The 24,451-nt window shown below is 36.6% G+C and overlaps 1 protein-coding gene across 2 annotated transcripts; it reads left to right on the plus strand.

The window, feature by feature from the left end:
• Positions 1 to 156: 156 nt before the first annotated feature.
• On the plus strand, positions 157 to 23,399 carry nsfa (N-ethylmaleimide-sensitive factor a; the record flags this gene model as incomplete). 2 transcript variants are annotated; one of them, XM_079885688.1, is made up of 21 exons in its annotated part: positions 157 to 249; positions 10,124 to 10,209; positions 11,368 to 11,467; positions 11,699 to 11,738; positions 11,832 to 11,998; positions 12,087 to 12,194; positions 12,280 to 12,355; positions 12,450 to 12,605; positions 12,785 to 12,984; positions 13,379 to 13,544; positions 14,941 to 15,015; positions 15,118 to 15,305; positions 15,403 to 15,498; positions 15,621 to 15,777; positions 16,445 to 16,578; positions 16,722 to 16,788; positions 17,568 to 17,647; positions 17,802 to 17,936; positions 18,229 to 18,342; positions 18,734 to 18,789; positions 22,919 to 23,399. In XM_079885688.1, the coding sequence occupies exons 1-21, from the start codon at positions 238 to 240 to the stop codon at positions 22,938 to 22,940; spliced, it is 2,235 nt and encodes a 744-aa protein (XP_079741814.1). In that variant the 5' UTR covers positions 157 to 237. The 2 variants fall into 2 exon arrangements, with proteins under 2 accessions (XP_079741814.1, XP_079741815.1); XM_079885689.1 differs by lacking the exon at positions 22,919 to 23,399 and having other exon boundaries at positions 18,734 to 18,793.
• Between the last annotated feature and the right edge of the window lie 1,052 nt (positions 23,400 to 24,451).

Below are 24,451 nucleotides of genomic sequence, written 5' to 3' on the forward strand. Positions count from 1 at the left end.
AACGCAATTTGCCACGCCTGGATGTCACCGACTACGCGATGGCATAAAGAACTGTTGAGCCGACAGTTTTTAAAATGAACTGTTCATAAGATTCGATTCACAGAAATGAGAGTCAGACTTCATATGGCTAGAAATCCTTGCGCATGCGCAGCTCCCCCCTGTGTCGCTGTCCGCTACTGAAGTGCTGCTCTAGTACTGCTGTGTGAAACACTCCCGAGCAGCATCACCAACGCAAACATGGCGACCCGGGTAAGATATGCTTCCATTTCAATTATTCAACGAATAAGCGCTATTTTATTAGTAATTAGCACTGAGTTGAAATTTAACACAGTATTTCACCACAATCGCTCTCGAGAACAGCGTTTGCGTCCCTTTAAAAAATAAATAAAAAATCAAATCCAGTTTGATGCCAGCTACTGTCATCTTTCCTCAATGTAACCTGCAATACAGTAGCAGGTGGCGAAACGGTCGTTTCTGACCACGATTGCAGCGATATTGCTGGTGTTTGGTTTACTTTGTTATTCATAGCATGCTAACAGTGGCTACGCACAAGAATATACGGGAAGCTACGCACAACAATAATAAACTTGCATGAGTACTCGAATCTCGGCGGTGGCACGAGACTTCATTTTCTAGCATTTGCATGCGTCGTAAAATAGAGGTGATTGGTTGTTCTAGCCTGAGCCCATCGGTAAACAGGCAAAAGCTTAAAATAGAACCGAAGCGGTAGTCCATCGATAAGGTACTAGATGAACAGCAGGCGGCTGTTTCATTATTAATTATTTCATATCGTTGATACAGATGTATGTTTACAGTAGAATGTTGCGTATTTTCTGCTGCAGAACGGTGTCATGAAGAGTGAAATGACACGAATGTGCTCGTTCAGCGGATTTAACCTTGACATGGCTCGCGTAATGCTCACATAAGCTCATCACACCACAGTGTTTCTGCTTTAAGAGCTCGAGATGTATAACCTTGAGCAAGCATATCCCGTCCAAAATGATGCATTCGCTTCAAAATGTCCACAGAAACGCATTGCTCCCTCAATACGAATATGTGTTGTGCGCAAAGCTACAACACTCTCTCTCTCCTTGCTGCAGGATTGGGCGCTATAGGTGGCAACGGGTGCTTTGCTTGTCATTGTGACCAATTGTGGCTTGATTGATTCATTTTAACCATAATTCAAATCCTTCCACTATATTGCAAGCATTTTAAGATTATGATATGCATGCAATCTCCTATCAAAATATATAGCTACATATGGAGAGAGGTTAGAGTGATAAAACCTGCCAGTGAATAAGCAGGTGAATCAGATGTTCAGAAATTTGTGAATGCCTGTCACCCACCCACTATCAGCTGTAAGAAAATCTGAACAAAGATGAGTCAGACAGAGTCAGTTGTTTATTAAGAGGCCCATCATGTTCCCTGGTGTGATTCTACTCAAGGTTGAGTAAATCAAGATGAGAATGAATAGAACGAACACTGGAACATAATCTGTTATTCAGATTGTTTTAGCTGAGTTATCAATGTCAGCAGAATGACTTATTCATTCACATGACTTTTGATTATGATGAGATTTTTCTTGTAAGCTGCAATGATCAAGCCAGACCAATGCAGACAAACGCTGTGTGGGCATCCGTCACCCACAGAGTTCAGATCAGTGTTAAATTACCTAATACTTTCACTGCCTTCTTGGAGAGTATGTGAATGATATACAGTCTGGTTGTGTCTGTCACAATGCTGTTATGTGAGATACAGTGGTTTCTGCTCAACATCTGTTGAAGCTTCTTGCTTATGCTTGTACCACATACATCATCTCTGAATCAAAAAAGACTATAAGATAGCCTAAATCTTTTTATATTAGAGTATAGGCTTCTGTGTGCAACAGAAAGTGGCCCGAGCTTTGAAATAACTGCCAAGATCTAAAGTTTATTAAAATCAAATGAATAATTTACATTATAGAGAAATCCGCATCAGTCGTAGCTCTAGTTAAAGGCCATGCATGACAATTATTTTTATCGTTGTGTGTCTGTCGATCTTAACTTTGTGATCTGTGCCACTTATGAATTGGGCACGTGAACTAATAATGCTTAATCATACCCTCAGGGTGGATAAAGCCATTAGCTGGTTATGGGGCTGTTGGATTCAGTCCTGTGACGTCCTCTGTGCAGTCAGGAGTTTTTTTCTCAACTGTATTGATCAGGTTTCTCCTCATTTCTCATTGAATATCTCTCAAGAGGCCCAACCTCATTAAACATGGAGAGTAGGGCTGCTTGAATTAAATTCTTACCCAGTACACTCACTGACAAATGAAATGGCACGCAGCATTTTATTTAGTTTATTTAGCAAAGAATTACACTGCAGTGTCTTTGTTTCAAATCTTGGTGAGATTTTGGGGATATAAAATAGTTTCTTTTTGTAATGAATCCACTGGAGGCAAGTTGAACTGAACCCATGTACAGATTTGCTTAACAAAACTTTTTCAAAACAAATGCAAAATAAACAAAGACTTGACTTGAACCATGACATAGACATGAACAAAGCTAGACACCAGACAATAGGAACATGAGTGCTATATTACATACACAAAGACTAATGACTTAACAAGACACACCTGATAGCAATGAATAATGAACCAATGACAAAACAGAACAGAGAACCACATGACTAGAACAGCCAGTCACATGAGGAGCAAGGAAAACTCATGACATGAACGGGAAACATGACTAAGAGAAATTCAAAATGAAAGACAAGAAAACATGACCAAAACCAAATAACAGGCATGACATGTTTCCTCTTCTGTTCCGGTATCAAATGCACTACATATGTGACCCTGGACCACAAAACCAGTCACATGGAGCAATTTTATGAAATTTACATTTATATATCATATTAAAGCTGAATAAATAAGCTTTCAATTGATGTATGGTTTGTTAGGATAGGACAATATTTGGCCGAGTTACAACTATAAAAAAAATCTAAACATTGAGAAATCTCCTTTAAAGTTGTCCATTTATGTTCGCGATTGTGCAGCATTCACTCACAAAAATAAATGTTTTATATATTTACGGTAGGAAATCTACAAAATATCTTCATGGAACATGATCTTTACTTAATATCCTAATGATTTTTGGCACAAAAGAAAAATCGATAATTTTGACCCATACTATGTATTGTTGGCTATTGCCACAAATATACCCGTGCGACTTATGACTGGTTTATGATCCAGGGTCACATATTCATTTAAATATATATATGTTTTTGAAAGAATGCTCACCAAGGCTGCATTTATTAGATCAAAAATACAGTGAAATCAGTAATATTGTGAAACATTTTTACAATTTAAAGTAACTGTTTTTATTTGAATATATTTTAAAATGTAATTTATTCCTGTGATGTAAAAGCTGAATTTTCAGTATCATTACTCAGGGTTCCCACGGGTCCTTGAAATCCTTGAAAGTTTGTGAATCTGGAAAAAAATGCCAAGGCCCTGGAAAGTTTTAGAAAATAAACATACATAGATACAGGTCCTTGAATGTGCTTGAATTTATTTTGTGCAAGAAGTTTTCTAAATAAAAATTCCATGTTCCCTCCAGTCCGCTAATGTGTTATTTCGCCAACACTTTGTGTGGCCTATGCATACTAGCTTGCTTGATTTACGCTAGTTATGCGCATTTATGCGTTACGTTAAGTGTTTCCTGCGTGAAGTACTTTGTGTTGTAAGTTGCCATGACATTCACACGCGCAGAACTGTAACAATGTATTAACAAGGTAACACGATGTAACCTTGCTCTCACTTGAAATGTGTCCCCACTAATAAGTCCTTGAATTTGAAGGTATTGGACCTGGAAAGTCCTTGAAAGGTCCTTGAATTTGAAGTTAACCAAGGTGTGGGAACACTGATTACTCTTTATCATTAGTCTTCAGTGTCACATGATCCACCAGAAATCATTCTAATATGCTTATTTGCTGCTTAAATATTTCTCATTATTATCAGTTTAAAACTGTTGTGCTTCTTAATATTTTTGGAAACTCTGTATTACACAGTATTCTTTGTTTAAAAGAAAAAAAATGTATCTGAATTTTCAGCATCATTACTCCAGTCTTCAGTGTCACATGATCCTTCAGAAATATTCTAATATGATGATTTGCTACTCAAGAAACTTATCAATGCTGAAAAAATTTGTGCTTCAATATTTTGCATTCATCATGCATTCATACATTCCTATATATACTGTATATATAAGATTTCTGTTCTCACTAAAATTTTTCCTTAGTCTCTCAACTATCATGATGGCTTATTTAAGTGTGTTCACATATGATATTCTTCAGCATGTGCATTAAACCCTATTATACTACAGGGCTGTTGAATGCTTGAATCTGATTGTTTGATGAACGTTCTGTTGTCAGCGCTGCTCTGACGATTTTGTCAGTACAATAGCTGAACAACTTAAAAGCTACATGAATAATGGGGTAATAATGGCATTGTTCTTGGAGAAAATAAACGTAGTTTCGCTATTATTAGAGCCGCTGTTGCCGAAAACTGTTGAGAGACTCACAGACTCAGGTAATTCACACACGCTTAATCTTCTCTCTCTCTCTCTCTCTCTCTCTCTCTCTCTCTCTCTCTCTCTCTCTCTCTCTCTCTCTCTCTCTCTCTCTCTCTCTCTAATAACTGCATTAATAACTGTATTAGTCTGCTATCAGTGACTCATTTCTCCATTACTAGCTCTAAAATGGCATTTTAGAATTAACAATGGAGGCTTGGGATGAGAAGAAATTATTCCTACACAAAGAGCGTTCTAAAGACAAATGTCCGGAAATACATGATCTGAACAATATTTTGAGGTGTGGTAACCACAGTATAAGTGCAATAATTGACTCGGGACCTTTGAATTATTGAAAAATTATGCATTATTTTTCTAAGGATTCAACTGCCCGTCGTCAGTTATTCCTTACTTAAACTCTTCACCTTTAAAATGACTGGAAAATGTACATATATACATTTCCCTACCATGTCAGGGTTTGGTTTGCCTGTGATTTGCCTTTGCTGCTCCTTCAACCACACACGCAGTTGATCCTGATTCTGCTCTGCATGCTGCCTCATGCTGCACACTCTATTGTTTCTCGACCACATGCAGTCTTCGGCTCAGTGTGGTGCTGGCTGTCTCAACTGTTTGTCTTATGTCCTTTTGCTCTCCCTCTTGCTTGTGTGCATTCATTGGCCCCCAAGGTTTTAATATTTTTCAAGGTATGTATGCTTTCCGAATGCTCTCTGCCTCTGCCTTGTCTCGCTTGCCATATTGAGCTGTTCGCTTCACTTATACTAGCTTTCTGCTCACCCTTAGTGTCCTGAGAGCTGACAGGCTGTAACCCCTGTTGCTATGTCCCTTCTTGGTAGCAACGGCTGGAGGGATCGCTACAGCGGTACAATGCCTAAACTGCGTCACAATGCTATCGGCATAAACCGATAACAACTCAAGATCATCTGCCTGTGTTCTCACTCTCAGGACAAATAAAGGTTCATTTGAGGTTGAACACTAAAGGGCCAACTATAATGACTGAATGTTGTGAGGGCCTGTGGTGGGTTTAAAGTGCATGCTGGCAGGGAGCCATGGATTATTTCTTTTCTGACTTGCAACTAAAGTAGGTCTAATTGCCGAACTGCTCTTCGTTAACCAAATTATGTCAGCCTGTTGAGTTAACAACACCCAGACTTTGAATCAGATACAAATCCTCAAAAAGCCATTTAGTGTCCTTTAGTTCTGCCCTTCGGCCTCACGACTGGAATACTACTATACAGCCATGATACAGCAGGAAAAAAAAACACAATTCTTATTTTTATGGAATATTGCAGTGTTTGTTATAAATTATTTATCTGTGCATTTAATTTTTTAATCTTTAATCAAAAACATTAATCTCCCCTCCTTACTACGTCATCTGTTCTCGACTCTGATGATGTATTCACCGGAGTGAGCAACCTGTCAATCATATGATATTGCCGAAATTAGCAAACAGCAACTATCCAAACAATTTCCTGTCATAGGAGTCCTGTCCTACATTTTTTACACTTTGCTATATGTCACAACAGGTAAAAAAGATTATCGCAACTTCTGTTTCATGCTGACTTTAGTATCACTGACTACATTTACATGTGCACAAATAATGTGATTATTTCACAGTAAGATATTTACATGACACAAGCAAACCCCTTTACTCCCGTTTACATGCAATTTTCAATATTCTGATTATTTACTAAGAATTGTGCTTATTTTTACCGCCATTATTTACATATAACTGACATATTATTCACACATAGCCCAGTGTACAGCATAAATTATGAACTCACATGAAGCAGGTGTGTTACTCGCCACTGTTTTAATCTACTTACATCAAATGCAAATAATTTCTATGGGCGTATTGGATTTGTGTCTTCATTTTATGATGTTTTTGAGCATCAGTATACTGAATTATATTCATGTCGCGCAACATTGTCAACATGAACTCAGTTTCTTCAGCACTCAAAAATTGTGATGCCTTCTTTACCACTATGTCAAAAAAAAGTCATCCATGTTACGTCAGAAGCATCTGTGCAAAAGTTCTACCTTAAGGGGTACAACAACTTCTCACTTGGGCAGTACACAACTTTGTTACTTATCTTCCCCTAAAAATGTCATAGTACCTTAGAGTAGGCTATATGTCATGTATGTTACTACTGCACAGTGACAAGGCCCTTAAAGGTAAGATTTTTTGCAATTTTTTATTTCTGAGAATGCACATTAGACATATCAGAGTTTTTTTCTCCATCTTGTGCTATTCTGTAGGCAAGTGTTCCTCATTACATACAGAAAAGCATTGCCGTGTTGTTCAATTGTAACCATTGCAAAAGAATAACTTAATAACTATCGCCAGAACCTTCAGGATAATCGATACAAAATCTTTAGGATTTCAATACTAAATCTCTGAAATTTCTCTGAAAATGTGCCAAGGACTGTGAAACATTCATGAGTCATTTTCTTTGTCTGCACTTTCTAACAGTCTTTTGTTCCATTTTGTTAATTAAATCATTATTAATCGTTAATTAAATATTTTTTGGCTAAAGATTGTTCATTGTTAGTTCACAATGCAATGTTAAAGGCACAATATGTAATATTTTGGGATTCAAATAGCCTATCCAAAAACCACTAGAACAATGTTATATGTTTTGTTTACTTATGTGCTTATCCCAAATGTTTCCAACAATGTTTAAATCCAAGAGAAATCAGCTATTTTAACCAGTGTAACAGCGCGTGCCATTGCGTCATGTGTCAATGATGTCATATCCGCGTTACCCTTGATTTCTGACTTCCATAGAAACCATGGAAACACCAAAGATGCTTTTATATACAATGCATTTTAACCTTTATCGACAGAAAACGAATCATTGTTATATAGCTCAAGATGGTTAGTCTTATTGTTTGAATCTCTTGATTTCTTGATTTACCACGGGTGACATGTTTGTACCATGCCTCAGAGACAACACTATTCTGTCAACTGGCTAACATAGCATGATCAAAAACAGCTTTATTTGTAACAGTAATACAGCATTTTCTCCACCATACAATATATTTTTTAATGTATTGCATACCATTTAGCAACACAAGTCATCCAGCTTTTATTAATATGATATTCTAATATCGATCTAGCTTACTGCAATGTGCAAGAAGTGTCTCATACCAGCCACCAAGCGAACTCACAGAGTAACGTTATAACAACATTCAACACACTAAAACATATTTTAGTATGATTGTTTTGACCAAGTAAAACAGCGCTGCGTAAGTAACTTTTCTGTTTAGCTTGGTGTGATAATTATGGATGGGGTGGTGGGGGTGATTAATGAATGCCCGTGTCATTGCGTCACGTGTCAATGACGTCATATCCGCGTTACCCTTGATTTCTGACTTCCGTAGAAACCATGGAAACACCAAAGATGCTTTTATATATAATGCATTTGAATTTTTTTATTGTTAAAGGTTAAAATTAATAACTCATTATTACACAATTGATATAGTGCAGTTTTTATAATAATGTTATAATATTTTTTAATAATATAAGAGTAAAAATATCATAAATATGTAATATAGTGCATATATTTAGCAAAATGCTCCTCTCTAGAGTTAATTTTTCTAGCTAACATGATGGTCTTTGAATGGCTTTACGTGACATGTTCACAATAAGCTGTTTTATTCACGTATTTCCAAGGTTGAAAGTCATTGAACGATTACATAAGAAATTATGCATTTCAGTAAGCTGTACTGTATCTTTCAACATACCTTCTGATGTTCATTCATTTTTATTTGGTGCCTAAACTAGTAATAAAGAGAAACAAAGATCGGTTCACGTGCCGCATGAAGCTTGCAGCGATTTGTCACGCCACATTTGTTAGAATTTTGTAATAAAATTGACAGAATTTGAAAGCTGAGACTTTGTTTCATATCAAAAGTAACCTGTCCTGTCTTGTCTGTCGACACGTTGTCAGTATCCTCTTTGCTCCGCGATGTTTTATTTCACTGTGTGAGCAAATGGATGTGTGGCGCGAGTGTGAGAACAGTGTTAATTTCTGAATGCGTGTGATTTGGCAGCCCTGTGTATGAGTAGTAATTCAGCACTTGCGGCTGTTTTATTAGACTGAAATAAAATAATGCAGATTTTAGTGATCTAACATAAGTTTAACAAAGTTCAAGTTCATGGAAAAGGGGTGCGGACATTAAGCGTAACTTTAATCGTAAAATAAACACAAGCAACAAAAACGAATGGAGTGGCAGCGTCTGATTGCGGCATATACGCATAATAAAAACAGCAACATAAAATGTCGCATGCGCCCGGTTTCGTACCACACTAACGCTAATAAAACTTTAATACAGTAGCTCATCCATGAACATAATTTCTGCCTGAGTCCCTCTCGTCGTATTGCTTTCCATCGGCTGTGGAGATGAATGCGATAACTCCCATGATTTCACGCTCATTCACTGCATCATCAAGCTACGCCTTTGTTATTGTTTTGAATAAGCGACCTCTAGCGGCGGAACTTACATACTGTGCTTTTAACTAACGTTAACACACTAGTTTTTGTAAATCTAGTTTTTGTTCTATAAATCTTTAATTTTTTTCACTGAAGTTTTCTATTCTTGTTCAGTCAGTCATTATCTTTCTTTCTGTAGCACTCTGTTCTTTTCATGTACGCAGATGGGAACAGCATGCAGCCCTTATTTTCAATTAGCTCTCCTTGTTTTGTTTTCTGTTGTAGTCTGTTTTATTTACTGTTCTTTGGTTGGTTGCTACAACCAAAGAAGGAACAAATAAAGCTAGAACACCCATGAACCTTCACTGTCAGTCTTTGCTTAAACAAAATTATTTGTCTTAATGTTTCTCATCTACCCATGCTTAACACATTAGATGACTGGTGCTCTTAGTCAGATGAATTTATGATTATATTTTTTGAGACTGTTCCCTGGCCTTTTTGTTTATCGCCTCATCTGCTGTTATCTAACACTGTTTACACTATAAAATGTTATTGGTTTGAGGTTTGTAGGATCTCTGTTGCAATAAAACATGATGCATGTGATGCTGGAAGGAATGTTTAGATGAGGTCTTGAAAGAGCATTAAACGAACAATCAGTTTGCACAGTAGAAACAGCTTTCCATCTTGCTATTTTACACCATGGGATTTAGGCCTACTATTTTTAAAATTCAGCAGAGAATCATGGGAACTCCATCATATGGTGTGGCTTAAATTTTTCATGAGAAAGAACACCCAGTGAGCTAATATAGCAAGATGCATAAATTAAAGCTGAAGTGTGTAATTTCTGTGGCACTAGCGCCACCAAGTGGAATTGTAAAAATGACCGTTCTCAAACAGGTTTCCCCCCAAGTCTCTGCATATTAGGCTAAGTGAATAGAAGAATGTATTTTAACCAGAAATTACACACATCACCTTTAAGCTTTAACATCAATAGCCAGACGTCTTTCTCATGTCAGGCAAACTTCTGCCTCCCGTTGTCTTACTCTCTCTCTCTCTCTCTCTCTCTCTCTCTCTCTCTCTCTCTCTCTCTCTTTCTCTTTATTATTATCTGTCTCTGTGCAGACGATGCAAGCCGCTCGATGCCCGACAGATGAGCTGTCACTGACGAACTGTGCTGTAGTTAGTGAGAAAGACCTGCAGTCTGGACAGTGAGTATTCACCCACACTACAGACCTTCACAGATTTGTCACGGTTGCACACGGAAGCTAATCAAATGAATTATTATTATAAATGTTATATTTAATATAGTATAGGTTTGTAATAGCTAAGAAAAGTGACATTAATATGTGTGATATATGAGATAACATGTGATAATAATAGTATTATATTCTTATGGGTTTAGTAGAAACATACTAAACATGCCTTATAAGGGTGAAAATGCTCCTAAAAAAACCTCCAGGAGCAAATAATGCCCATTAATAAAAACATTTCTGCCACAGACCCATAAATATTTATTGTGGAAACTTTTCAATCTTATGCAACATGAAGTACTCAATATCCTTTTGAGGATTTATCATATTAACACTGTAGAGAAAGTTCAAACATATAATGAATGCTCCAGAAGTAGAGCTGATGGTTTTCTCTTGGCTTCAACTGTGTGTGTCCTTGGAATGCTGAATAAGTCCTGACATTAACTGAGGCTGACAGAGTCTGCCGCAGTGTCTCTTGCTGATGCCTCATGACATGTCCAAGAATATATCACAGCATGATGGGTGATTTGTGTGGGTTTGAGTTGGCATATTGATGTTAATGTGTGATGTAAAATGACATATACTGTATTTTTTGTTGCATATATACTGTGTATATATTGTAGCGAACAGACTCTTTATAATTGTTGTGAAATTGCTGTTTTATTTTGCACCGGCAGTTATAGGGTTAATGTGGTGAGTTTGAAAAAAGGCCGGTATAGAGAGAAACTCGCGAGTGAGATAGGCTGGTGCATTTGTTTGCAGTTTTTCTTGCGTTCCGATTAAAAGTTCAGAAACGGAGCCTCCCTTGTCTTTCGTTCTTCAGACGTTACGGTTACAATATATAGAATTGAATAAATTGACATGTGACATAACCCTACTAAAAAAAGAGCCATTGTCAGTCACACATATAATCCCAAACTAATCTCGGATTATGGTGTCTAAGGATTGGTGCGGTTGTAATCGTGCTGTGTACTTGACTGGAAAACTGCCTTTTTACAGGTTAAAATAATGTTCCCAGATATAAAGTCACCGTAGTTTATGTTAAACATCATGTTTTTTTTTTTGTTTTTTTTTACGTTGCTGTAGAAGTTGAATCTTTTCTGCATCTCTCTCCAGGCATGTGACTGTGAGGACAACACCCGCCCACAAGTTTGTGTTCACAGTGAAGAGTCACCACTCTGTTGTTCCTGGAACCATCGCTTTCAGTTTGCCACAGGTGCAGGATAACCGTCAATATCTTTTACTTGTGATACAAACACAGCAACAAACACTCCAAATACAACATTTTACCCCAAAGAACAACTATCAAACAAATTTAAAGGGATAGTTCAGCCAAAAAAGAACATTCTGTCATCATTTAAGTATTGATAATCAGATAGTTTGCTTGTATTTTTATGGACCTTTTGCAATTTTATTTTATTCATTCTCTTCTCACTTATTCTTAAAGAGGAAATGGGCAGGCCTGTCCATTGGACAAGATATCGAAGGTATGTATGTTGCTTCAGAGGAACATTTGAATTGCAACAAATAAACAATGTTTCGATGATCAAGTAATCAAAAACTTTTTTTCCTCATTTCAGTGGCCAACTACAACTTTGACAAATCCAAACAGTGCATTGGTGCCATGACCATTGAGATTGACTTCCTGCAGAAGAAGAGCACCGACACCAATCCTTACGACTCAGACAAAATGGCTGCCGAGTTTATCCAGCATTTCAACAGTCAGGGTTTCTCTGTGGGGCAGCAGGTCAGAGTCGCATCACAAAAACTGAAAAAAGAGAATGATGTTTAATTATACTTGCTAATTTTTTTGTCTTGTGTTTTCCCTGTCATAGCTGGTCTTCAGTTTCTGTGATAAACTCTTTGGCCTAGTTATCAAGGATATTGAGGCGATGGACTCCAGCATACTGAAAGGGGAACAAGCATCTGGCAAAAAGCAAAAGGTATTGTCACTTTAATGTCATATAAAAATAACATTCCAGTAGTTAATTATTCAATTATTCTTTGTTTTGACATCTAACTATACAGATTGAGATTGGTCTGTTGATTGGAAACAGTCAAGTGATCTTTGAAAAATCAGAGAGTTCATCTCTTACTCTAGTCGGTGAGTTTTATCACACTTGAAAATGAGTTTCTTATCATATGAACAGCCTTGTAACTCAGCGCTAAATCTTACTCTTTGTCTTCCTGCTCACCAGGCAAGGCCAAGACCAAAGAATCCCGTCAGACGATCATAAACCCTGAATGGAACTTTGAGAAAATGGGCATTGGTGGTCTAGACAGGGAGTTCTCAGATATCTTCCGCAGGGCCTTCGCCTCACGAGTCTTTCCTCCAGACATCGTGGAGCAGATGGGTATGTGCTGTTTTTACTTTCCATTTTGGTGTTATCTTGTAAAAAGTATCCATTCACCAGAACAGTCCATTTATTTTGATGTTTGTAATCAGTTATAATAAACGCCTTACTCAGATGCATTGATTGTGGATAATGTGTTTCGGGGAGTGTCTGTTGTAAATGAGTTGTTTCCTCTGCAGGTTGTAAGCATGTGAAAGGCATCCTGCTCTTTGGTCCTCCTGGCTGCGGTAAAACACTGATGGCTAGGCAGATCGGTAAGATGCTGAATGCCAGAGAGCCAAAGATAGTCAACGGTCCAGAAATCCTCAACAAGTACGTGGGTGAATCTGAGGCCAACATTAGGAAACTGTTCGCAGATGCTGAGGAGGAACAGAAAAGGGTGAGATGACAAACTGCACTCAAACGCATAGACTTAGCTTTAATTACCCTGTCCTCACCACACAATACATTATTGTACTATAGTGTCTTTGTTACACATGTTACATGTACTTACTGTAGTAATAACAGTAAATTATGCATAATTACATGTAACCAGGGCCTAGAATTAACTTTTTGCCACACCTGCCAATAGCCGGTGACTTAAGAAAATTGACTGGATTTTCAGGTTGGCCAAACACTAATTATAACCCTATCTCTATAGTAAGTACATATTTTTAATCAATATTAGCCTACTCAGTACTTAATGTATAATTACACTGTAACAAGGACACCTTAAAATAGAAGTGTAACCCTATCTTCTCTGTCTTTATTATATGTCTGTTTTTTGTGTGCAGTTGGGTGCTAACAGTGGTCTACACATCCTCATCTTTGATGAACTGGATGCAATCTGTAAGCAGCGTGGTACAAGTGCCGGAAGCACAGGTGTGCACGACACTGTGGTCAACCAGCTCCTGTCAAAGATCGATGGAGTGGAGCAGCTCAACAACATCCTTGTCATCGGTAAAGATCAGCAGCTGTTCTGTTTGCAATATTTAGTTGGAGCTCTATGGAATTTTAAATCTATCATTGTGAAAATGTTTAATAATTATAATAATAATAATAATAATAATAATAATAATAATAATGTCATAAACTGCTATAAGACATGAAATTTTAGGATCCAAACGCAATAGTTTATTTAAAAGTGTAATCCACAATCGTAGTCAAAAACAGGCAAAAAGTCATAAACACAGGATAAGCAGCCCAAACCATAACAGGGCACAGGAACACAGGCAAGCAGGTAAAATCCACAAGAGACAGGCAAATAGTGTAAATCCGAAAACAGGCAAACAGGGTCAAAACCAAAGGACACAAAACCACAGGAGTGCTCAGAAATGCAGTATGACACACTTGGGAACAATCAAAGAACTAATCAACAAGAAAAACTTCAAATGACTACAAAACATGGTGCAGAGCAGGACATAACAAAAGTCCACACAAGACCAGGGGAACACAGGCTGGGATTATGACAAATAATAATACTACTACTACTACTAATAATAATACTAATACTACTACTACTAATAATAATAATAATAAAATTAATATTATTAAAGTTCAAGTTTATGGCAAAACTGATGTGAGTTTTGAAAGAATGTATTGATTACTGTCCAAAAACAATTTATTTAGTTTTATAATAATTGTTAAATTATTAAACTATTTTTAAATTATTTTAAAAGTTACTTTTACTTTTAAAATATTAATAATAATAACAATAAAGTTTATTGCAAATCTGATATAAAAGAAATGATTGATTACGTTCCAAAAATTATAATTAACTATAATACTATTTTAAATAATATTAATATTAATAATAATAATAATAAACTATAATAGTAATAATAATAATTGTTGTTATTGTTATTATTATTAAAGTTAAAGTTTATGGCAAAACCAGTGTGAGTTTTGAAAGAAATGATCGATTACTGGCCAAAAACAATGTATTTAATTTTATAATAATAATAATAAAATTATTATTATTAAAGTTAAAGTTTTATGGCAAAACTAATGTGAAGTTTTTACATAAACCTAAATAAAATATTGATATTTACAGTCCAAAAATAATTTCTATAGTTTTATAATAATTATTAAATTATTCATAATATATATAATAATTATTTAAAAAAATAATTATTTAAAAAGTTTTTAATATTTTATAATAATAATAATAATAATATGTTTTATGGCAAATGTGACTTTTAATTTTATAGTAATAATAATAATTGTTATATTATTATTTTTAGATTACTGTCAAGTTTTTATGTTAAGCATAATAAAAGTAACTTTTAATCTCTTATATCCTAATTATCTGTTTGTTTGTTTTCTTCTAACTTGTGCTTTTATCTTTTTCTGGAAGGCATGACTAACAGGCCAGACCTCATAGATGAAGCTTTGATGAGACCTGGCCGATTTGAAGTAAAGATGGAAATTGGTAGGACCTCAAAGACTTGCCCTTTGTTCAAAAAGATATACTTAACACTCTCTCCATTACATCTCTGTTTATTCTCACCTATTTGTCTGTCTCATCACCCAGGTTTGCCAGATGAGAAGGGCCGTGTTCAGATCCTGAACATTCACACATCTAAGATGCGAGAGTTTAACCTCCTGGCTTCTGATGTGGATACTAAAGAACTAGCTGCTGAGACCAAGAACTACAGTGGAGCTGAGCTGGAGGGCCTGGTCAGAGCTGCCCAGTCCACTGCCATGAACCGTCACATTAAGGTGCCGAGTACTGTACTGTAGAATGATCTGTGCATGCCTTATCAGGGATATGTTTTCATAACTGAAAGATCTAAACTCATGTTGAACTCTATTCCAGGCCACATCTACTGTAGAGGTGGACATGGAGCGAGCAGAAAAGCTGCAGGTCACTCGAACAGATTTCATGACTTCCTTGAATAACGACATCAAACCTGTAAGTATCTGCCGTGTTGAACAATTGTATGTTTTCAAGAGCAGAATGATTTCAGAGTTCAGAGAATCATATGTTGTAGCTGAATTTGTCAAGCGAAACCATGTCATTTTGTCCCTTGTTAGGCTTTTGGCACTAACCAGGAAGACTATTCCTGTTACATCATGAACGGCATCATCAAGTGGGGTGATCCGGTGACCCGTGTGCTGGAGGACGGAGAGCTGCTGGTGCAGCAGACTAAAAACAGTGACCGCACTCCACTAGTGTCGATGCTTCTTGAGGGTGAGGTTGTTCTCACAACTTTTATGCTAACATTACAAAAATGAGTTTAATTCCCGGCTCGAGGTCAATCCTGTTCCTTAAGGAAATAAATTTTGAACGATAACATAAACCTTCAAAGACAGACCTACTGTGAGCTATGAGGTTGTTAATCCATGGTATTTGCTTCTGCTGAAGCCGTCAGCCTGCATTATTTCAGCTTATTTTTTAAGTAATAGTGTTAAACAGTGGAATTCCTGGTGAAAAACTACATTACCCATGATGCTGTACAGAAAATTACACCACTCAGTGAGTCGAAAATAGCAACATGCTCCAAAATTGCTCTTTAGTCGATCTCCCTACGCGCTCAGAATACTGACTTTTTTTTATATATATGCATATTTTCTTAAAATAACTTCAAATTGTTTTTATACATATAATATGTACATTCTTATATTTCTCTGGATTCTGCTGTTTGCAGTGCTTCATGGGATTGTAGTTCTTTACCTCAATAAAATCGTTAAGTACACAGTCCTTTACCTTTGTCTTTTTGTCAAATTGTAAAACCTTTTTAGCTTCAAATGACTTACTACACTATTTTAAAATCCCTATGGGAAAAGTTAATGAAAAAAAATACTTCTGGAACTTCTGCACTCTGTTGAGTCCTAACACATCCTGTTTTTGGCCTCAGGACCTCCTCATAGTGGAAAGACAGCCCTGGCAGCCAAAATCTCAGAGGACTCGGAGTTCCCATTCATTAAGATCTGCTCTCCAGACAAGATGATTGGTTTCTCAGAGATCGCCAAATGCCAGGCAATCAAGAAGGTTAGTGGTAACGTGTGGTTATAAACTGTAATGTAATATATTAACTATATGTAATGTATTCACATGACTTCTCAAAGGCAAAATTGTTTCATTGCCCACAAAAATGCTCAAATTGTTAATTATTTTTTAAATTTTCTTCTAAGGTCTTTGACGATGCTTACAAGTCTCAGCTCAGCTGTGTTGTGGTTGATGACATTGAGCGTCTGCTAGGTTAGACTTTTTTATTTAACTTTGTTGATTCTGTTTGCTTAAACTAGGGCTCTTCAGCAGGGGAAACTGCCAGTTGTTGTTTCATTTTGATCTAATTTTTGTGAAGAAATAAAAACAACATATGTGACCCTGGATCACAAAACCAGTCATAAGTCGCTCGGGTATATTTGTGGCAATAGCCAAGAATGCATAGTATGGGTCAAAATTATCGATTTTTCTTTTATGCCAAAAATCATTAGGATATTAAGTAAAGATCATGTTCCATGAAGATATTTTGTGAATTTCTTACCGTAAATATATAAAACATTTATTTTTGTGAGTGAATGCAGCACAATTGAGAACATAAATGGACAACTTTAAAGGCTTTTTTTTTGCACCCTCAGATTCCAGATTTTCAAATAGTTTTATCTCGGGCCAATTTTTGTCTTAACCTAACAAACCATATATCAATGGAAAGTTTATTTATTCAGCTTTCATATGATGTATAAATCTCAATTTCAAAAAATTGACCCATGTGACTGTTTTTGTGGTCCAGGGTTACATATGTGTTAAACATAAATACAATTTTAATTAAACTTCAACTAAAGTTAACAAGCAAATGTTTTTTTTCCCCCTTCCAACATGATACACAAGTATGATTATGAACTTGTGAATATGTGGTGAAGTGCTGAAGACTCCTGGTTTTAAAAATGTATCGTTGCTTGTTGGAATGACTTTTAATGTTATTACATTATTGTACACTATTAACGGTATACTATCATTCATGTGTGGTGAAACAGATTACGTGCCGATTGGACCTCGATTCTCCAACCTGGTTCTTCAGGCCCTGTTGGTTTTGCTGAAGAAGACTCCGCCTCACGTAAATTCTGATGTTTTCATATAGGGGTCATTTATGTGCATTTGTAAATGTGTATCACTCTTTTTTCTGTCTCTGAATGCATTTATCCATGTACTGCGCACTTGTTAGATTATGGGCATAATAACACGTCTGGTGTTCTTCTTTTCATCTGAAGGGCCGTAAGCTGCTGATCATCGGTACCACCAGCCGTAAAGATGTGCTGCAGGAGATGGAGATGCTGGATGCGTTCAGCACCACCATCCATGTGCAAAATATCTCCAGTGGGGACCATCTGGTTGAAGCCTTAGAGGTGAGACAGAGCGGATGCGGAGGAAAAGTGCTATATATAAATAAATAAAAATTACAGCAAAAATAATAGTATATATAATAGAAGAAATAATGAATTAAATAAATACTATTGAGATACATAAAAGCAAGAGACAAGGCTGTTATTTCACTATTCTAGTTTAATGCTGTTTCAGTATTAACCAGTAGAGGGTGCTATTTAACCACACTGCAAAAATGATGGCACAATTTTCCTACTGCATTTACTTGCATAAAATGTTATCATCATACTTACTTTTTTTTCTGTTGTTTACAAGCTCCTGGGCAGCTTCACAGATGCTGAGAGAACCACCATTGCCCAGCATGTGAAAGGAAAAAGAGTTTGGATTGGCATTAAAAAGCTTCTCATGCTTATTGAGATGTCTCTGCAGGTAAGCATCAGTGGACTGAGACCGACGCGAGACTAAGTCTGTAAATACTATTGTGAAGCATTAAGAGTCACCCAAACCCTTTAAATCTTTAGAATTTATTTCTACTAGAAGCTATCAACCTTGCAACTTTGCCTTGTTGATTTGTCTCTTCATGTTGCCGGAGGTGTGGACTAGAAATTTAATGAGCTCAAGCAGCTTCCAACCGTCTAAATAATTCAATTCATTTTCTATGCTTTTTATAGCTGTTTCATGCACAGAAGGATCACACTCTACATCTAAATTACTGTCTAGCAATCTCATGAGCTCACTTCATCTCGTGACTGACACATGCAGAGAACCAAAGCGAAAATGAAAGTTTATTTATAGCACGTTGTGTTTACTCTCTTCTCAGATGGATCAGGCGTACAGAGTCAGCAAGTTCCTGTCTCTGCTGAAAGATGAGGGAGCGTGAGTACTCACCACTACAATAATACGTTTCATATTTGTCCCAACAATGTCTTCTAAAAGCAGTATTGCCACAGACTCACTGGATCACAAACCTGATGGAGAGTTACACTGTTTTTTTTGTTTCTTTTTCTTCACAAATTTGATTTTGTTAATTGACAGGCTGGATGAAAACAATCACATCCGAATTTAATTCTCCCCATGAAAAATGATGGTAAGGGTGTTGTGGTATCTAAGTGTGTTGTATTTAGAGCCATCAGAGTAGTTGCTTTGAAATATCTTTACCCTTGTGTTTACCCTTAAGAAACCTGAAAACCAGTTTCCTGTAGCAACTCCATACAAGCTAGAACCTGATGTCTGTGTTCATATGCTTTTTTTAAAAAAATTAAAAAACTGCTTTAAACATTAAAACGTTACAGTTTAAAAATTTGGGGTCAGTAAGATTTTATTTTTTAAAAGAAATTAATACTTTTATTTAGCAAGGACGCATTATATTGATCAGAAGTGACAGTAAAGACATGTATAATGTTACAAAAGATTTATATTTTAAATAAATGCTGTTCTTTTGGTATTCTTTATTTAACATCACATAAAATCACAACAAATCACTAAAATTTTAAGCAGCACAACTGCTTGATGGACTCCAAGACTGGAGTAGTAATGCTGAACATTCAGCTTTGCATCACAGGAATAAATTACATTTTAAAATGAGAATGAGAAAGTTATTTTACGTTATTAATGTTTTACTGCATTTTTTGATCAAATAATTGCAGCTTTGGTGAGCATAAGAGACTTCTTTTAAAAACATTGAAAAATCGAACTGACCCCAAACTTTTGAATGGTAGTGTATAATAGATTCATTCTGTGCTTATACCTTACAATTAAGTAGGCGGTTATAGGATTATACATGCACTTTGTTCTGTGTGTAAGCTAGTGTTTCTTCCTGTCCAGCGCCTGTAGAGGTCAGACCTATCCGATGTGAATCATCGCAGATTACATGAGCAAGTGATTCATTCTGAAAGTCAACATGAAATGCTGAAAAATCATTTTACTTCTAGAATCGGACACATTTTTAGTTGAAACAGGATATTCAAGAAAAGAAAAGGGAAGAAGAAAAAAAGTATTTACCACACGTGCTAAAATAATGTGCACATTATATAATTATTTCTGTGGTTTGAGTTTTTATTACAGGGTTAGTTCACCCAAAAATGAAAATTCTGTCAGTAATTACTCACCCTCATGTTGTTCCAACCCCGTAAGACTTTCTCATCTTCGGAACACAAATTAAGATATTTTTGATTAAATCTGAGAGCTGTCTCACTCCTCCATAGGCTACTCTGTAATTGAAACTTGCCGGCCCATAAAGTTAGAAAAGACAATGTTTAAAATAGTCCAAGTGACTACAGTGGCTCAACCATAAGTTTATCAGGCGACGAGAATACTTTTTGTGTGCAAAAAACCCCAAAATAAATGACTTTATTCAACTATTCATTTTCTTCTGTGTGGGCCGGCAAGTTTCAATTACAGAGAAGCCTATGGAGGAGTGATCCAGCTCTCAGATTTAATCAAAAAATATCTTAATTTGTGTTCCGAAGATGAACGAAAGTCTTACGGGGTTGGAACAACATGAGGGTGAGTAATTACTGACAGAATTTTCATTTTTGGGTGAACTAACCCTTTAAGGCCAGTTTTCATATGTTGATGCATGTTTAAATAAAATATTTGCTTTAATCAGTTAAAATGTTAGTTTCATTAACTAAAAATTGCAGAGTAACGGTCAGAGTAAGATAGCTGAAAATTAATGAATATCACAGGATATTGATATTGACTAGGATATTTTAATCAAAGGCCTAAAACATTTAAGCTACTTTACTTTACTATATAACATATATATATATATATATATATATATATATATATATATATATATATATATATATATATATATATATACACTCACCTAAAGGATTATTAGGAACACCTGTTCAATTTCTCATTAATGCAATTATCTAATCAACCAATCACATGGCAGTTGCTTCAATGCATTTAGGGGTGTGGTCCTGGTCAAGACAATCTCCTGAACTCCAAACTGAATGTCAGAATGGGAAAGAAAGGTGATTTAAGCAATTTTGAGCGTGGCATGTTTGTTGGTGCCAGACGGGCCGGTCTGAGTATTTCACAATCTGCTCAGTTACTGGGATTTTCACGCACAACCATTTCTAGGGTTTACAAAGAATGGTGTGAAAAGGGAAAAACATCCAGTATGCGGCAGTCCTGTGGGCGAAAGTGCCTTGTTGATGCTAGAGGTCAGAGGAGAATGGGCCGACTGATTCAAGCTGATAGAAGAGCAACTTTGACTGAAATAACCACTCGTTACAACCGAGGTATGCAGCAAAGCATTTGTGAAGCCACAACACGCACAACCTTGAGGCGGATGGGCTACAACAGCAGAAGACCCCACCGGGTACCACTCATCTCCACTACAAATAGGAAAAAGAGGCTACAATTTGCACGAGCTCACCAAAATTGGACAGTTGAAGACTGGAAAAATGTTGCCTGGTCTGATGAGTCTCGATTTCTGTTGAGACATTCAGATGGTAGAGTCAGAATTTGGCGTAAACAGAATGAGAACATGGATCCATCATGCCTTGTTACCACTGTGCAGGCTGGTGGTGGTGGTGTAATGGTGTGGGGGATGTTTTCTTGGCACACTTTAGGCCCCTTAGTGCCAATTGGGCATCGTTTAAATGCCACAGCCTACCTGAGCATTGTTTCTGACCATGTCCATCCCTTTATGACCACCATGTACCCATCCTCTGATGGCTACTTCCAGCAGGATAATGCACCATGTCACAAAGCTCGAATCATTTCAAATTGGTTTCTTGAACATGACAATGAGTTCACTGTACTAAAATGGCCCCCACAGTCACCAGATCTCAACCCAATAGAGCATCTTTGGGATGTGGTGGAACGGGAGGTTCGTGCCCTGGATGTGCATCCCACAAATCTCCATCAACTGCAAGATGCTATCCTATCAATATGGGCCAACATTTCTAAAGAATGCTTTCAGCACCTTGTTGAATCAATGCCACGTAGAATTAAGGCAGTTCTGAAGGCGAAAGGGGGTCAAACACAGTATTAGTATGGTGTTCCTAATAATCCTTTAGGTGAGTGTATATATATATATGTATATATATATATACATACACACACTATATAATACTTTACTGAAACAAACCAGAAATTACTAAAAATTATCACTGAATAGTGGGAAGTGGGCATTATATAACAGAATAGAGCGAGATAGTTAAAGTGGAGAAGAAACAGAAGTAGTGACAAATCTTTTCTTCTGTATTATGATGTGTAATGGATTGTATGGCATGAGACAGGACTTGGTTCTATCCTGTTGATTGCATTTTGAGATGTGGGCATAATTCCACTCGAAAATGAATGCAAGCTTGAAGTTGTTTGTAAGAAAGGGGTGGTGTTTGAGCAGAAGAAATGATTGGTAAGAAAGGGGTGGTGTTTGAGCAGAAGAAATGATTGGAGAAGTCTGGCATACATCACCAGAGAGAAGTCTGTTGTTTCACCCAAAGATCAAGATCAATAGGCCTAACATGAATAATAAAAAAAAAAAAAAAAGATAGTGTGAATTTTCATTACATGCCGACTTTTAAGAATAGAAATGGAAAAAGTAATGAGAGCTTAGGCATGTTATGGATAACGTAAAAGTTTTTCATTTAGAACAGTGTGCACCAATCATACACAAGTTGAGCAATGTGCTTTACAATGTCACACATAAAAAGAAGAGAAAAAAGCATCACATATAGGCAACACATATTATAAAATTATCACTTATTAAATAATAGGAATGTGCATTAAGAAAGAAAGCAGGGTTAATTCTGAATTCATGTTGACTTTATTTATTAGAAAACCAGTCAATATTGGTAATGATTGACTTTCAGATGGCAGCCATCAAAGTCACAGAGTCTGTGTGCCAGAGCTTGTCTGTAAATTTGGACTGTGCCCAAACAGGGGTCTGAGGTGAAACCCCAAACCAACCGGCGTACAGTACACACTCCCACAGAGTAAACACTCAGCGCCTCCTCACGCTCCATCCTTCTCTCTGCAGAGATCGTGGTTTCTACGAGTAACAGAAGACGAGAGCAGGACGCTTGCTGTTTCTTATAAATGGAGGCACTTGATGCCCTCTGCATGTTCCCTTGGCAACTACTAGCAAACTCCACCCAAACGACACCCTCCCAATACTGATAACTGGACGGCGATCACCCAGCCGTCCCCTCATACCAAACCAATATCAAATATAGTCTTGTGCTTTGTGTAATATTTCTGTGCGCTGTTTGTTTATTAAATATCCGTTTCAATTTACCCAAAGCCATGAATATGTAAGAAATCTGATAAAAAAATGTATATATGCTGCTGGTTGCAGAACATATCTAGTGAATCTATATCATGCAACATGTGAATCTTTAAGTAGGACATAAGAAAGCTGTTTGTGTGTGTGTATATAGTGAAGATGAGCCGTGCTGTTCGTAGTGTGCATACGCAGAACCCTTCCTTTGTGATTGTGTTGTGGTAACACAAGAAGACTACATATAGATCACAGTGTTATTTGATATTGTACATAGGTTCAAAATATGACAATTCTTTTTGTTTCATTTGTTTCGTTTTGAAGTTACTGTGTCAGAGCTGGTAATATTTAGTGCGTGTATGTAAACTTCTCGAATGTATGTACTGTATGTGCGTACTAGTGTTCGAGAAGTCAGCACTTTTTTTTTAGATCAACCTTGAGTTCAGTTCTACAGTGGATTGATTATCTGTTGTGGTCACTACATGAGTGTCTGTTGGTGTGAGTGAGTGAGTGAGTGAGTGAGTGTATTAATGAATAAGGCCACAGAGTGAACTAGTTTGTGTGGCTGTATTGATCTGTGTAAGTATAGTGTGTGTAGATATTGTTTTTGAAATTACTATTCATGAATATATTGTTTTATGTATTTATTTTGCCTGCCCAGTCATTCATATAGTTTATGTGACCAGTGTTCAATGTCCAGAGCTCTTTGATCTGTTATGACTATTGGAGATGTACGACCAGATGCAAAATGTGTTACTGCAATAAAAAAATAACAGGCTGCCAGTAAAAGTTTACTCCTTTTTGTGCTGTTGAATATTCCTTCCATTGCTGTGCTAGTAGCCACAACAACAGTGATTTGCAGTGTTATTAGTACTATTGTCATAAAAATAAAGGGTTAGTTCACCAAAAAATGAATTGAGAACATGTATTGTTTTGGAATGGAGAACATAACATCTGGAATCAAAGGTTTAAAACAAGCAGCTTTGTCATAATTATGTTTGTCGTAATTATGTAAATCATAATTATCTATTGTACAACGGTCAGTTCCAGTCTTCCCATTTGATTCCAGCAGCAATGGGACTTTTCACAGTTTGTATTATTCAATAACTCTGTTTCATCGATACACCAGTAGGTGGCAACAAATCACTTTTTCATGCATGAGGGATTGAATCATTCAATCTCCCGATTTCTTTCAGTCTTTGAGATTTCTTTCTTCTGTTGAACACAAAAGAAGATATTTAGAAGAATGTTGGTAACCAGACAGTTGACGGTAGCCATTGACTTCCATATTAG

This window comes from Squalius cephalus (genome assembly GCF_949319135.1).
Source record: "Squalius cephalus genome assembly, chromosome: 1".
In the NCBI taxonomy this organism is placed as follows: domain Eukaryota; kingdom Metazoa; phylum Chordata; class Actinopteri; order Cypriniformes; family Leuciscidae; genus Squalius; species Squalius cephalus.